This window comes from Sprattus sprattus, assembly GCF_963457725.1.
Source record: "Sprattus sprattus genome assembly, chromosome: 1".
Classification (NCBI taxonomy): Eukaryota; Metazoa; Chordata; class Actinopteri; order Clupeiformes; family Clupeidae; genus Sprattus; species Sprattus sprattus.
This window is the reverse complement of record NC_137920.1, coordinates 41,714,420-41,730,289: the sequence shown is the minus strand read 5'-3', so window position 1 is coordinate 41,730,289 and position 15,870 is coordinate 41,714,420. Positions and strand designations below refer to the sequence as shown.

Genomic DNA, 15,870 nt, shown 5'->3' with positions numbered 1-15,870 from the left:
ATGAAAATAGATTTAGCTAGTGAAGCTGAAGTGGGCTACTTTAAACGGTTAGTTACTCTGTCACTCCTATGTGTTACACCCAAGCGTTAGCGATTCAAATGTTGGTCTCGAAGCACAACATAATAGAAGACTTAACGTTATCTAGACACCACCTCTACTCAAATATGTAAGATTGATTGATTAATAATGATACTAGATGTGTCTTAATACAAGACAAGGAAAATTCGTTGGAAAATTCTTTGTACTCACACAGGAAGGTGGCTGCTCTTCTTGTCCGGCCATGATTTCGAAGGTTTTCCCGCAGAAATGAAGAAATGAAGGCCCACTAAGTAGAGCTAAAGATATATCAGTGAACAACAGCGCCATCTGCTGGATGGTGCTCGTGAATCACGAGATTACGAGTTACGAGTTAGTGGAAAGAATGTCTCAAAATTGCGGAACGATTGTCTCAAAAATACGAACATGTGATTGTTGATCCACAAATGCTGAGACATGCTGAGACACGATTCACAAACATAATTTTCAGTTTCACAAATGTCTTTTTGTTTCACAAATGTAAAATGATATATTTACAAATACACATATATTTGTAAAAACCAATACACAAGTTACAAATCGGAAATTTGTATTTGTGGATTGCAAAACACGGGTACAACTCAAGGCATATTTGCAGATTACCCTCTGTGCATTTGCAGTTATTTTTGAGACAAATCTATGCCCATATTTTTCCAGCAGGGCAATGCTCCATGCCACACAGCCAGGGATGGATGGTCACAAGCCATGAAAAGAAGCCGAGCTGCTTGAATTCTTGCGCCAGGAGTAGCATAAAGTCACCCAACGGCAATGTGACAGACTGGTGGAGAGCATGCCAAGACACATGAAAGTTGTGATTTTAAATCAAGGTTATTCCACCAAATATTGATTTCTGAACTCTTCCTAAGTTAAAGCATTAGTATTGTGTAGTTTAAAAATGAATATGAGCTTGTTTTCTTTGCATTATTTGAGATCTGAAGACACTGCATCTTTTTTGCTATTTTGACCAATTGTCATTTTTCTGCAAATAAATGATCTAAATGACAATATTTTTATTTGAAATTTGGTAGGAATGTTGCCAGTAGGTTATAGAATAAAACTAAAATGTACATTTTACTTTAACACATACCAATAAATTTGTCTGGGAATTCCCTGCCCCTTCACTGCATTGCATTTGCTCAGTTAGTCTGGCCAACTACTCATCAGCGATCCACTTCACTCACGTAATTGGACACGCCTTTAACCAATCAGACCAACGATACGATACAACGATACAACGATCGGTAATAAAGCAAACACATATTTTTTCTGTATGAATTGTTCCAGGGCAAGTTTCTGTTCTGTTTTCAAAGAAAACTTGCCTTATCGAAGTTTTGCGGTGCTTCGGCGGCCACCATGTCCAATGTTTAAAAACTCTCCGTGCAGTAGATTTTGTAACGTAGCCGTGGTAAGTTTAAATCCGCCAATGGCGCGCCAGGTAGCCAAAAGCCAGTTTGTGATTGGCTCCAAGGATTCTGGAAATCTTGAAATGAACGGGTATCCAAAGTTGGCCAGACCCACTGCAGAGGCAAAATCAATTTGGCCGAAAGAAGTGGGGCGGGACTTCCCAGACTACCAATAAATAGTAAAACCAGAGAAACTGATAATTTTGAAGTGGTCTCTTAATTTTTTCCGCGGCTGTATATGATGCATGTATATGTCTGTGGGCACGATCTCAAGCACGTGCAAAAGTTGTTGTGGTCCAATTTGAATCAGATTCGAGAGACACATGTGCCCCAGTCCAATTCCCAGCGGAATCGAATCGTGTATCCAGGGGTTTACATCGGAGTCCAGTCGGACTCAAGTCGGACACAATGAATCTAGATTTGGGCAGACACATGTGTCCAATCTCCAATTTAAATCGGACTGAAATCGGAAATTGGACACGTGTCCACACTGACAGACAGAAACACACACCAATCGAATTACTCCAAAACAGGACTATAATGCTTGTGAGTCAAGTAAGTAGTGCACATCATGTCTCTTCAGTTGCATGCTCTTATAAGGAGCTGGCGGAAGGTTTTGTATGAAAAATGAAAGTGCACCACAACACGGGTTCAATTAGTGTGCAGCTCTGGACACTTTGGCGGATATCGTTAATTCGTCGGAGATCTTTTCTTTTCTTTTGAGTTGGTCTTCCGAAATTGGTTAGAAGATAATGCATGCAACTGAAAGAGCGCAAGGTTTGCTCTTTTGGCGACCGTGATTTATTTTGTACGACAGCAGGAATAGAAAAGGACTTCATAAATTAAGCACCGAGAAGTGATACTTAATCATTAGCAGCCATCAAGGAGCATCTAATATTTCCCCAGAGGCTCATATTGAAGCTCATGACCACCACACTGAAGAGCTGCCAATCATTCAGTTGTCTCTTTTAGGTGCAAGAGCCAATGATGGGACTTTCCCTCCATTTCAGTAATGTTCAAATTGTTCTTCAAAGGATGTACCAGCTATATGCTCTTCACCCTAATTAGCTGAAACAATAAATAAGCTGTTTGTTTATTATTTCAAATGTTCAAGCAGGAGCAATAATTTAATTTGATTTACGTGTGGTAGGAGGCTTATTTAATTATGACCTAGGCCTATGCTTTTAGGCATATAGGCCTACTGACTTTGTTGAAAGAACAAAGAAATGACATAACCTGAAACAGAGCTTGTACCTGGTTGGTTGAGGCTACAATATACTATCAAGTGAACAATGTAAGCAATTTAGTTACTTATCATGCATGATATGTAATTTCAGTAGTATCTACTTCATCAACAACAAAGAACACTTGCAACTGCTCACAACGGGAAGAAGAATGGGTCAAACTTGGCAGCAGTGGTAGGAGCCGCGGAGTGCTAATCATCTTAGCTGGTGGTCTCATTTGAGAATTAAAAAAAAATAATCTTTTCTGTATACTTTTTATGTCTTTCTTTCAAATGCCAACAATTCTTTTTGTGCGTTGAATTACTACACAGGCATTAAATATGAACATATCAAATAATGAAATAAAAACACATTCCATACGGCATACATCATTCATTTATTAAATCAATGGTTAATCCATGGTTATTGCATTTACATACAACGAAAAACACAGAACTTTTGAAAATTCATTTAAAAAAATGACAAAGATATTAACATATGAAGGAGAGAAGGTTATTTTCACAATGCAAATCTCCACAGGAGAAAAGGCTCTGTCCATTAGTCTCCACTAGGTTTAGAGTTCAGTCTGGGACCTCTTTTTCTTTTTATCAGCAGCACATCGGAAACTCAAGTTATCAGAGGCAGAATCTGGAGTGTTCCCCATTCTGAAAATGCAATCATAAGAAACAGAAAAATACATTACTGATTTCCATTCTAAAAGATTATACTTTGACCATTGCTTAACAATGCTGTTAGTAAAATTGCTTCTCGGGCACTGAAGGGAGAGGTGTATTTGATGTTGAGCATCTTTTGCGAGCATCAATGACTACACCTTGAATGAATGAATAAACATAAACACATCTACTCAAGTTATCCAAAGCATGCGTCCAGTTCCTGTACATGCTGTCAGACACATATCTGGAAAATCTGGTCTTATGGCCCCGTTTACACCTGGCGTTAACATGCGCCTTGGGGGATCCGATCACAAGTGGACAAAGACCAAAACTGTTGTTTTTAACCAGCGGGAGGCAGCAATGCAGTTTCAATGCATCTTGGGTGCAATGACACATTACTTAGAGCTGCACACCTGTGATCCGATCACCCAAGATGTGTGCTAATGCTACATGTGAACAGGGCCAAAGAGCTCACAGAAACGTTACCCCTAGAGGGCGCAGTAACCCATGGTTTGCTCAACAAAATTTCCATTTTATACATTATTATTACCTCCAGCAAGGAGGTTATGCGATCGGGTCCGTTAATTTATTTATTTGTCCGTCTGTCTGTGGACAAGATTTCTCAGAAACTACTGGGCGGATCTTTCTGAAACTTTCACAAGAGGTGGATCTTGGTCCTGGGACATCCCCATTAAAATCAGGATGATCCGGATCCAGATCCTTGCTGGAAGTCAGAAATCTCGGATTGCTCTTGTTTATATTATACAAATGTTTCTGGTCTGAAAAAACAATTGTTGTCAACAAATGTATCTTTTTGCATTATTAGGTTCATGTGTGCAAACCAAACTGTATGTATTCCAGGTTAACTCAGTATTGTTAGCAAACCTGAAAATCCCAAAATTATTTTTTTTCAAGGGAAAATGACTGTGTTTTAGATGAATACCCTTCCAGTCATTCCTTCAGAAGACAGAAAGTGATCAATTACCTGGTGGTCACTCGAGCCTTATGATTGGCTGAGCCATCAGATGTGTCAATCCAAGAGGCCCCGCGTAAAACGTACATCAGCTGAGCTCCAGGGAAGCGTGTGGCCGTCCACTCCCATGCATTCCCCAACATGTCATACAGGCCTTGATGAGAAACACACAATCAAGAAAGGTTTGGTCCTTACTGGTAGAAATCAGAACACAGTTTTTTTTAAATTATTATTCATATCAGCAATTACCATAGCTATTTTGGGGGATAAATGCATTGACAGGTGAGACGCCATGGTAACCATCTTCTTTTGAGTCTCCATCGGGAAATGCCCCCTGAGCAAAACAAACCCAGAATGTTTCAATGAATGATATGTGCACAGTTAAAACATTTAGGTCATTTCTTCTTGACTGGATTTGAAAACCAAAATCCATAAGAGGCAACATATTGGATTCAGCTAGATTTATAATTTTTGGGATATTGCACGAGACATAAACTTGAACTACATGTACCACATAGCAGTGCGTAACATGACTGTCGCATAAAGGACAGAATGAGCTTGAATTAACTGAAATCATAAGATATGTTCCAATAAAAGTGTGATATTAACAAATGTAGTGAAGTATAAGCAATCCCAATTTCAAAATGGTTCTTAAGATACTGAAATGTGTCAGTTGCAGTGCCCCTATGGATGAACTTTCACGAAATTTGGCGTCTGAATGTGGTAGTGGAGGTAGGAAATGCAAGTAATAGCAGCTATTTGCATTACACAACAACTACTCACTGTTTTAAAGCCTTTTAGGTGATTAGGTATCAAGCTGAACCCATTTCTCAGCAGCCACAAAAACCTTCCCCTATAAGAACCCAACATGCTGGGCGAGAACCCAGTTTCCCTTAAAGTCAGTGTTAACTGGGATGCTCACCTGCCACAGATTGGTTCGATTGATCATGAATTTGTTGCCCCATGGGTAGGTCCTCCCTGCAAAAAGAGAACACTCTTAAAGTGTCTATTTCTGCCAAAGGTGATACCGTAGTCACCAGCAAACCCTTTTCTTGCCGAATGAAGTTGAACTCACCATCTAGACCCCCGCGAGCAGCAAACTCCCACTCCTCCTCAGTAGGTAGTCTCGTACTCCTCCATTTGCAATAGGCCTGAGCATCATTCCAACTGACCTGCACCACTGGATGGTCCAGTCGCTCTTTAATGCCAGAGCCTGGCCCAGTGGGCTAAAAAAAGTTTTTACGTCAAACAATCAAAACGTTTTTCACAACAAAACAGAGAGATATAATTATATGTATACTAATACTAGTGTTGTCTTCTGTATCTTGTCTTTTATATTTACTGCAAATACTTAATGTAAATGAAGGGCTAATGGGCTGTCTCACTGAAGCCTGAAGATCTAAACTAGGTTTGAATATTTATTTGATATAAACCTAAGATAAAATAAAATATGCAGAAGTTTGCCTTTGACAGCACAAAACTGAAGATCACTACACAAGTAAGAATGTTACCTTACCTGTCTCCAGAACACCTTTCCAAGAGGGATCCACCAAGGTGCTGACTGGGTTCAAAAGACAGAAGGATTGCAGAGGTTTTAAATCAAATGTTTACAGCTAATGAATCTGAATAGTATTGCATGGTTTTTCTCCACAAACCTCAATTTTCTGTGTGATTGTGCCCTTCACCTCTTCCGACACAAAATCTTGAAACACAAAACTCCATCCGAAGGTCTCTGCCTCTGTTTTGTACTTTTGTTCCTTGATGAATTTCCTGTAGACACCAAAATAAGTACCTTTTTATTGTGTTGATACACAATTTCAAAAATGACTAATTATAGATAGTCTACCTGAAATCTGAGTTGGTGACTGGATATGTATCCAATCTAAAAGGTTTCACTGTCACAGCCCTGACAGGCGACTCGCCATCTCTCCCGTCAGCTTCATTTGTTCCCATTTTGAAGCTTCCACCAGGTATGTATACCATGCCATCGTCTGTGAACATGTTTTAAAGTCTGATCATCTCAGTGTAAATAAATGTAGACAAATTAGTGTCATTTAAGTCTTTCGGTTACTGTGTACTTCTAATTGTATCCTCTTTACATTATTTCCGATCTGTTGCTTTGTCCGACCCTAAAACATTAGAAGACATCTTCAGGACTAAAAAGCAACCTGCTTGCCACATCGTAAAAACCGTTAGCCAGCGCTAGCTTGCTACCCTACCTTGTGAACAGGACAACGCAAACAACGAGGAAAACAGAAAAATATTTCCTAATTTCATTGCATTGACTTAACGAATCCGAAGTCAGTCATAAACTTAACTTCCTCAAAATATTCTTGCAGCACTTCTTCTACACCTGCACCAGCGCAGCTTGAGGCTCCTACTGGTAAATTACCGCCACCCAATGGGTTGGAGTCTGTAGTGGCTGCATTCACAAAGGCTCAATGGGGCACTTGGGGTGCAAAATGGATACTAAAATGAAAAGCTATCAAAATGTCTAAACCTTTGGTTAAAAAACGAAAACGTCCACGTGTATATGTGGAAAGACATAATCTGGAACTGCTGAGGAATTTGCTTGATAATCCCATGGCACACCCATAGCTATTGTAAATGTAATCCTGGGGATGGATTGCCTCTTAAATACTGTACCAGTGAAATTCTGTTCCAGATTTTTAAAACATTAATAATTGTTGCTACATTTGGTGGAATTGAGTTATTTCAGTGGCCTTAGATCAGTTAAAAAAAAAAAAAAAAACATGTCATTCCACTCTGACAAAGTTTGTCCCCATCACTGCAGCAACCCCTTCTTAGGCCTGAGAGAATAGACCTTATAAAATTGATAATGTTGCTTATAGATGAAAAATATTTTTGGGGGGGCTTTTTATGTCTAATCGACAGAGCAGTAAATATTGGGACAGGAAATGAGAGGTAGAAGAGTTTCGAACCTGTGTCCTCCTTGAATGTGGTCGGGGCTACTGTTTGCGCCACAGTGCCCCCCAAAGATAAAGATTTTAAAGCAAGAGAGACACAGATGCACACAAATCAGCCAAAACCTTTTAATGAGTACAAATAAAGAACAGCGATGTATACCATCAACAATCTGACTGGGGGAGCGTACTAATAAGGGAGTGCGGTCTCGAGTGGGGCAAAGTATCTTCTATGAAGAAGACAGAACAACAGAAGCCTTAGTGATGTGCCTAAGAGCCTGAGGTCTCGGGCGATGCTTCCGGGATGGTGACTGCGCATCGACCTTCCATGTCACGGTGAAATCAGCCATCATCTTGCACACCGTCCTCAACCCTTCAGGGAGGACATGCCAGCCCTCATGATCTCGTCCACCAACAGAATGTTGCTGGCAATGACCGTACTGTTGGAGAGAGAAAACAGTTACCTCTGAGACTAAATAATATTATTTCAGCTAAAGGATAAGGGTCTTTTCCATTCAAAATTCATAAATGGAATCTGAATGAAAACGTCAAAATTGACTTAAAACAAATGTTAAATGACAGTTATTCCACTAGCCAGTTAGATTACTGTAGTGTAGGAAGACAGGTTTTAAAACCAAACAGATCTCTTACCATGAATGAAGGAGCTGTTTCTTGACACTGTAGTTATCCCAAACCCCCTCCTCAGCAGGAACCATAGGCTCACCTTCACACACGGAGAAGCACACAGTTCAAACAATGAGTTCATGAATCACACTTCAATTCACTGCAGATGGAACACATACAATTTAAAAGAGCAGAGTCATACCTGTGTTCAAGTTTACCCCAACGATTGCCCCAGACTCTTTGTGTTCGGTCTGTAACTTGACCAGAGTCTCCTGAGGGTCGTAGCCAGAGTTCTGAGCCAGTACCTGAGAACGAGACAGAGTACAGTTGGACTCCACAGACAATGACTTCCATTTAGTTACAGGAAAACTCAAACAGAAATTCTTAAAAATCACCAGAACAAGTATATACTAAAACACCCCAGCAAGATAAAAGAGTTTAATCACCACAACAGAATTAATTTACCATGGACTAGAATTGGGTGACGTACACCATGCTGAGTGATTACTGCCAAAGAGAAGCCTGCTTTTAAAGCATGGGACCTGCTGAGTGTTCTACACAGCATCCAACATCTGAGGCACGCTTAAAGGTTTCCTCCCAACAGCCCAAATACACCATGGGTTGCATGCATGTTTCCAGAAGTATCTACATACCCCTATGATCGACAGGTAGATCTTAACTCATATTATATCAAAGTTGTAGTCATTTTAGTGAACAATACATTCGTTGACAGGCTGTCTGGGACCAAGGCAGACAACAATTGCTAATGTGATCTTAAAAAAAATTAAATACAAATAAAAGTTATTCAATGTACCTCAAGCTAAGGGTCATGTTATGTCGTGGTGATAGAATCATGGGACATGAAGTTCTTCAGGGGCCGTATTCACAAAGCATTTTATCTTACCACTAAGAGTGCTCCTAACTCGCGCTAAAACATTTTACGTAGGAGTAATTTCTTAAAAGTGATTCACAACGCCTCTGAGACCTACTCATACCAAGGATAATACAAACTCCTAAGCTTAAGATAAAAGCACCGTTGCTATGGATGACGTCGATTCTCATCCACGAGTTTAGAAGGGGTGAGGACGGTGATTGGTTGTTGACAGGCTCTCTCATAAAAACTCATTCGTACGTCCCTCTAACAATCCCACTATATCAACTGAAAATAAGAGAATAAGCTAGGCTTCAAATTAAGTCATATTAAATAGTTATGGACAGTGCAGTTAGCAGAATGCACACGCATGATGACAAGTTTGTGCATCCAACGGGAATGACACTTTGCACGTTAAGAGAAAAAGAAAGCGATCAATATAAAATATGGCAATTGCATGTAATCAAGGCAGTAATAATTAAAGCACCCAGCAAACTGTTAGGCTATTATATTTCCAGCCCTTGACCACTTCAAATACCAGCACATACGGCCCTTCAAGCGAAACGAACGTGAAACGTAGCCTAAGCGAAAGCCTACTGGTCCCAGGACCAATAGCCACTGTCACCCCAGCGGCATCCAGCTGGTAAGTTCTCAAAAACCTGCTGCAGACCGCTCTCCGTTGAAATGCACGAGTCATCGGTACATCCAGGCCACGGTGGGCGAAAACGTCCTCATCTTTTGATGGGGCAATTATTGTAATGTGTGTCCCGTCACTGGACATTCCTGCGATCGCCATGGAATTTACTTTGATCTTGTGTAATTGGCGATTGTCCAAAGGCAACTGGATAAACTGTTGGATGATGTGGGGTCTACAGTGCGTTGATAGTTTGATGAATTAAACGGCTGACTGGTGATTCCCAGTGTCGTCATTTGCGTTTTCCGCGAAGCCAAATAGGCTATCTTTATGTTTCCAAACATTTCACTTCGGGACACATCGTTGTTTAAAGGCGTCATTGCATCCCGCGCTAATTCTACGACAATATTAATACCTTCACTGTTTAAGCAATGTCTTTTATCAATTCCAAGTCGGCTGCAGCCATCTTACGATTTTTTGTGAATAAGTCTTAGTGACTTAGGAGTCCTCATGAGGAGTTTTAAGCTGTCTTAGACTTAGGTGCTACTTTTAGGGATAGAATACTTTGTGAATTGCTCTTAGTAAAAAAAAATAGGAGTCCTAAATTTAAGACTGACACGCCCATTATTTTTAGGAGTTTCTCCTAAATTCGCCACTTATGAGCTACTTTTAGCCCTAAGATTTTTTGTGAATACGGCCCCTGATCTAGAATCAACATCTCCACTTCCTCGAAGATCAAGTTCCCCAGACCTACCTTTGGAATGACCAAGAGAGCGTCTGCGAAGGCCTGCACCCCCAGCTGAGCCCGTCCCTTCACACTCCTCTTGTGCTCCACCAGCGTCTCTGCCACCACCACCTCGAACGCCCCGGCACCGGGCACCACACTGCCTGCAGGACACAGAGGGGAAACAGGAGGCTCAGCAGCCTGGACACTTCACCGCAGACGACTGCATGCCAACTAAAGCGCTTTGAGCTCGTACCGTCTTCAATGGCGTTCTTGACTGCCCGTAGGCCGTCGCGCACGGCATCTTTGATCTGAGTGAGGGTGTGCTTGTTGGGGCCTTTGATCAGAAGGGTCACAGAGCGTGGGTTGCCACAGTTCTCAATGAAGGTGTATTTCTCCTCTCCCTATCACGGATAACAAAAAAGGAAAGAAAACAAATTCACATCAGCTGTGCAAGTATTGGGTGAATAGTTAGGCGTAACAGCATAGAAACCATATTTATATGAAATAACCTCAGGAGGATATAGACATCACAGAACATAGAATTGATTCAGACAAGTGTCTATGAAGACGGGCCAGTCAGCCCAACTGACCAGTGTGTGTTCATAGACCAGTCCAGCGTGACCCAGACAGTCAGGTGCGAGGTCCTCCACAGAGTTCATGGCAGCGCCACCGCAGGCTAGGGTGAGCCTAGCCAGAAAGAAATTCCAGCATTAAAATGTATTGTATGCATGTACAAGAATACTACAAATATATCAATCCTTTGTTTATCAGTCTTCTATATCTACCAACTTTTCAGTACAGCTGAACCATCATGCCAGAGTGAAAGAGATTTACCTTGCAGTTCACTTTAAGTACAGACTTGGACAATTGCAACAACATTGGGATAATTACCTTTCCATATTCCTCCTCTTGGCCCTACGCAGAGCCACGATTCCCTCCTTCGCCAGAGCATCCAAAGAGTATGGATCAATCCCCTACAAGCCAGAGAAGAGTTAAAGGCACGTCAATGGCGAGACAAGACATGCTAGTATCACTGATGGAGAAGTACAAAGCTCATCTTGTCCATCCGTCTGAGGAGGCTAAAGAGATATACATAAGCACCCAAAGGGTTGCACTGCACTGAACCATCAGCATTAGTCCACACTAAGGGTTGAGCACAATAGACTTAACTGGTAATTGCATAATATGATTTCAACTGTTGCCAGCTGACTGCATGATGGTCTTTAAGCACCTTTTGATTGATGACCACAAAGCCTTTGGAAGCATCTGTGCACACTTTGTTCTTGAAGTCGATGATCTTTTTAACGCGGTCCTCAATAAACTTCCTCTCAGCTTTGACCAGTTTGTCCCTCTCGTCTGCGCTCTTGTAGAAGAACCCGGAGTTCACCTCTCTGTGGAGACACAACATCACATTCACATTTAGCAGACGCTTTTGTCCAAAGGGACGTACAAAGGAGAGAACAATCAAGCTACGAGCAAAAGAGACCTAGTGTAACAATAAATACTATCTTGCATAAGAATTAAAAAATGCAGGAATGTAATTACTGTAGGTGCCAGTTAAGAACTAGTTAGAGGAGATAGCATTAGAGGAAAGATAAGGAGAGGGAGAAAAAGGAAGGGAGAAGAACTGCAAGTAATATCCAGTCAACTCAATAGGCTGCTCCAATCTCTTCAGATTCAGTCCTTCACTATAGCCAGATTTAACATTCTACAAACCTCTTGAGCCCCTTTAAAATGTAGTACATCAATCACTCATGCTTTGACCTGTCAATTTCAATCATCTATGCTTACGAAAATATGAAGCTGTAGTTGGGTTTGAGTGAACTATTCTATACACATTTTGAGCATTCCAATAAGAAATAGAAGAAATGCATTTGCTTTGAAGAGGTGGATTTACTCCCAATTCCCAATGCAACTAAGGTTGATGGACACAGGTTTATTCAGACCAACACGTCCATTTTAAGTTTGCATGCAGACGCATTTCCTTCAACCAAATGATCATGAATACACATACAATACTGGAATGAGTGGCAGGGGACCCCACTATTGGAGATGAAGGAGTCTCAATGACTCCCTATAATACTCATTGCTTTGATGATGCAACAGAGGAACCATTCATACCAGGAAGACCCGCGTTCACTTCCAGATTGCTTGTTGACTATATGTCCATATGGATATGGGCGACTGCTAAATGCCTGGCCTTTACTTTTCCCACTGACTTTTAAGCGTTTAACTGTTCAAAGATTTTTGTGGTTTTACCAACATGCAAAACCGGCATGTAAAAAAAATGTGTGTCTGGTGTGTGCGTGAATGAAATCTAAATATGATTTCACAAACCATCCCACCATTGTCGTACTAACTAGAGCAGAAATGTAACAACTCCACCTACGTCTTCTCATATTCCAAGGAAGTGTTACAAGTCAGGATGTAAGCATCCTCCACTCTTTTCTTCATGTCCGGGTGCCTGGCTCCATGATCCAGCACGAGACCTCTAATCAGTCTGAACACAAGATACAAACACAGAATTCATGGCAGATCACCAAAACTAAAACATTACACTCAAAGCTCCCTAAAAAAATAAAATAAGTAAAGCAACCATTTCTGAGAGAGCAAGCCAAAGGGTTTACTCACACTGTGTCGCACTCGGTCTTGTGCTTCATCTCCATGATCTCGACCATGTACAGGTCAATTGGCTCATCGGGCTTACGGATAGCCAGCACAGCATCCACCACAGCCTAGTTACAAAACATGAAAAACACGTTACAACCAGTGTTCACGTTAGCCGGCTATGGCCGGACATTGGCCGATTGAACGCATGAATGGCCGGTATAATAAGATGTAAACGGCCCAAATGTCCGATAGAAAATATGTATGTAGGCTATGATTAATCAGTAACATATGAAAACAACAAAACAACTGTAACATAAACCTGAATATAATCAGCCTGCTATGTAATTAAAAAAAAGTTCTAAAGCAGATTTGGATTGCATTCGGAACATGCGCTGGTCGAGGTTCCGCAACACACGCAGGCTGGTTTCCCCGCTAAAAACTGTTCACTAAAATAAACAAAACAAAATATCAAAAAGGCTAAGCAGACGTCTCTCGGTCAGTTCTTCAAAAAGACAACTGATAGCCTTGATAGGCCTAATGATTCGTCAAGAAATTATTCGACTCCAAGTACATCATCCGAGGCCCCGACGGATTTAGGAAATGCGCCTGCCAAAAAACTTAAAAGGAGTTTTAAAGCTGAATGGCTCGAGCAATTCCGTTGGCTAAGGTCGGAAAAGGTGGATGGTCGAGACGCAATGTTCTGTAGCATTTGTGAGAGAGCAGGCAAGTTAAATGGCTTTACGAAAGGCTCCATGAATTTAAAAAGATCTGCCTTAGTTGACCATAGCGAGTCGTCTGACCACAGAGCCGCTATGTCCCTAACACCGCAGCAAAGTGCAATGAGAGTGCACTGCGATAACGCCACTAAATCTAAAAGAGATGCACTCGTGGCACAAATGAAAGTGGTGTATCATATGGCTAAACGTGACATCCCAAGTAATCAGTTTTGCGGATTGACAGAATTACTTGAGTGTTTGGAAGCTCCTGATTTTTTAAAAATTTGTGTCGTTTCTCATTTGGAGTTTTGGTGGTTATTTAATTAGGCTATTAGTGAATAACGTCCGGTAGACATTCCAAATGGCCGATATTCTGGAATAGCGTCGGACATTTGTCCGGCCAAGAAAAAGTCTAGCGTGAACCCTGGTTACAACCCAAGAGGCACTTAACACTGAGCATGATACTACTTGAAATTATGATTTCAAATTCAATTATATTTGCCCTTGCGTGTGCTGGTAGGTAAGTAAGTAACTAACTAAGTAAGACTTTATCTATATAGCACATTTCGTACAAGAGTTGCAGTTCAAAAGGCTTAACATAAAATCAATAAAAGCAAACAGCAAGAGCAATACATGATCAACATCGAATCAAAACCTGATGTTCCGATAGGCTTCTTGGATTACTAAAATCATGGTTATCTTTTTAAGTTGCTAATTCTGAGCTAGTGTTCGATCAGGGCTCAATAAGAGAGTTGCATATGTACACAAGTCAGACAGAAGTAGTTATAACATCCATGTTACCTCAGTAAGGAGATCAGCAAGTTCAGCATGAACCTTTGTCCTCAGGGATGTTCTGGCGACATTGATCAGAGTCTCTCTGTCCATCTCTTTGGTCACCTTCAGCTTGTCAAGAACCTCCAGCGCTTTCTCTTTAGCAGCTTCAAAGCCTTCTGCAATGATTCTAGGATGAACCCCCTGTTTAGCAAACCAAACGAGCACAAAAGTGTTCTTACAAAAGGCTGAAATACTGTTTGTTGTGATTTAATGAGACTTATTTAAGGGCCGTACTAACCTCAGAGACATATAGATCTGCCTGTTTAAGGAGTTCACCAATGATCAGTACATTGGAGGTGGTTCCATCACCTGTGATGTCATCTTGAGCTGTGGCGACCTTTGCAATCAGGGATGCTGTTGGATGTTGAATTTGCTGGTAAAAGAAAAGTAATTGGTAATATTTCACAAAATCTCCCCTCAAATTATATTTCCCTGAAGTGAATAAAGAACAAAACCCAAGAACAATCCTCAAAATACTTTTCAAACTAAGAGCATTAAAGTCAAATGTTTACCATCTCATGCAGTAGAACATTGCCATCCTTGGTAAGCTTAATGTCTCCAGCACCAGATACCAGCCTAAAAGAAATATGGCATACATTAACATTTAAGACAAGGTGCACCGAACATCACACAGAAATGATGTGTACATTACTACAAATACTACACAGGGTCACAATCAATTCGTAATTAGAAAAAAGTCAGTCACAACATCTAATTGAGAACATTTAAGATGAATTAAACCGTGAATCACTTGCGCCCCTTGGAGGTGCCGTTAGTTTTGCTCATCATCTCCCACACCTTAACTGTAGCTTGTAGCCGACAGCGGTAGCTAGCTAGCAGGCTAACTAGCCGGCAACATTAACGTTATGACTAAAGTTAGCAATTGAGATCACAAACTAACAGGTCCCTTAAAGACTACTAAATAATCTGTTTATTATGTGTATAAACTCTGCGTCGAGCTTATTTCTAATTAGAAGAATGAATCGTTTCATGCAAGTTGAAGATTAACGTAAAGACAACTTAGCATGCGTTTCACACAATGGTTCCGGTTGAGACATGACGTTGGGCATTATGCTTCCAAACTCACATTTTCATGGTTCCCTTTGGTCCCAAATTGCTTTTGAGCACATCTTGTAGTCCGCGAGCAGCACTGATGTTGACGGCAAGAGCCGCTTGTGCCCTGGCCACTTCGGCCTTCGGATTCAGTGCTTTCACAGCAGACATGATGCAGTCAAACACGAGAATCAACGGCGTGTCTGGGGATGAGGGCTAAGGAAAGGGTGGGTTGGCTTCTAGAAACCTCCCTGATTCAACGTGAAGTCCTGCCCCCCTTCAGTTTGACAAGACAAAAAGGCAGGCCTCTGATTGGCTGGTAGAGTTGTCTGTTACATGTCCTGGAGGAAGCTCAGACCACGTTTTCGGCTCCTCTGCTGTCGATGGTGAGTGCATAGACGAGGTGCGCCCATAGACAGTAGCGCCACCAGTGAACCCCGCAAACTGGAGGAACCCTATGAATCTTATTATGGATGGACATACAGCTACATTTTGTTTAAATTCCAAAATAAGAGTGAACAAATTGCGG

General features: G+C 41.2%; 2 protein-coding genes across 2 annotated transcripts; both read right to left on the bottom strand.

The window, feature by feature from the left end:
* Window positions 1-3,219: 3,219 nt before the first annotated feature.
* On the bottom strand, window positions 3,220-6,571 carry sumf2 (sulfatase modifying factor 2). Its single transcript, XM_080835068.1, has 8 exons — window positions 6,195-6,571; window positions 6,004-6,118; window positions 5,865-5,909; window positions 5,424-5,574; window positions 5,271-5,326; window positions 4,598-4,682; window positions 4,361-4,502; window positions 3,220-3,366 (listed from the first exon to the last, which is right to left on the bottom strand). Exons 1-8 carry the CDS (start codon window positions 6,347-6,349, stop codon window positions 3,276-3,278), a joined length of 840 nt encoding a protein of 279 aa, XP_080691194.1. The 5' UTR covers window positions 6,350-6,571; the 3' UTR covers window positions 3,220-3,275.
* An 816-nt stretch (window positions 6,572-7,387) lies between these two features.
* cct6a (chaperonin containing TCP1, subunit 6A (zeta 1)) lies at window positions 7,388-15,561 on the bottom strand. The gene is made up of 14 exons (XM_080832119.1): window positions 15,376-15,561; window positions 14,801-14,864; window positions 14,527-14,661; window positions 14,256-14,429; window positions 12,760-12,863; window positions 12,518-12,628; window positions 11,360-11,519; window positions 11,020-11,102; window positions 10,719-10,815; window positions 10,382-10,529; window positions 10,156-10,289; window positions 8,099-8,201; window positions 7,924-7,996; window positions 7,388-7,712 (listed from the first exon to the last, which is right to left on the bottom strand). Exons 1-14 carry the CDS (start codon window positions 15,510-15,512, stop codon window positions 7,640-7,642), a joined length of 1,596 nt encoding a protein of 531 aa, XP_080688245.1. The 5' UTR covers window positions 15,513-15,561; the 3' UTR covers window positions 7,388-7,639.
* Window positions 15,562-15,870: the final 309 nt, after the last annotated feature.

Excerpts from the sequence above, each read along its gene's own strand:
- sumf2 (XM_080835068.1), bottom strand. The coding sequence starts at position 6,349 with ATGTTCACAGACGATGGCATGGTATACATACCTGGTGGAAGCTTCAAA. Across the intron at positions 5,910-6,003 it reads CAATCACACAGAAAATTGAG|TCAGCACCTTGGTGGATCCC; the intron begins GTTTGTGGAGAA and ends TTTTGAACCCAG. Across the intron at positions 3,367-4,360 it reads AAGGCTCGAGTGACCACCAG|AATGGGGAACACTCCAGATT; the intron begins GTAATTGATCAC and ends TTGCATTTTCAG.
- cct6a (XM_080832119.1), bottom strand. The coding sequence starts at position 15,512 with ATGTCTGCTGTGAAAGCACTGAATCCGAAGGCCGAAGTGGCCAGGGCA. Across the intron at positions 14,430-14,526 it reads CAGATCTATATGTCTCTGAG|GGGGTTCATCCTAGAATCAT; the intron begins GTTAGTACGGCC and ends TTTGCTAAACAG. Across the intron at positions 10,816-11,019 it reads AAGAGGAGGAATATGGAAAG|GCTCACCCTAGCCTGCGGTG; the intron begins GTAATTATCCCA and ends CTTTCTGGCTAG.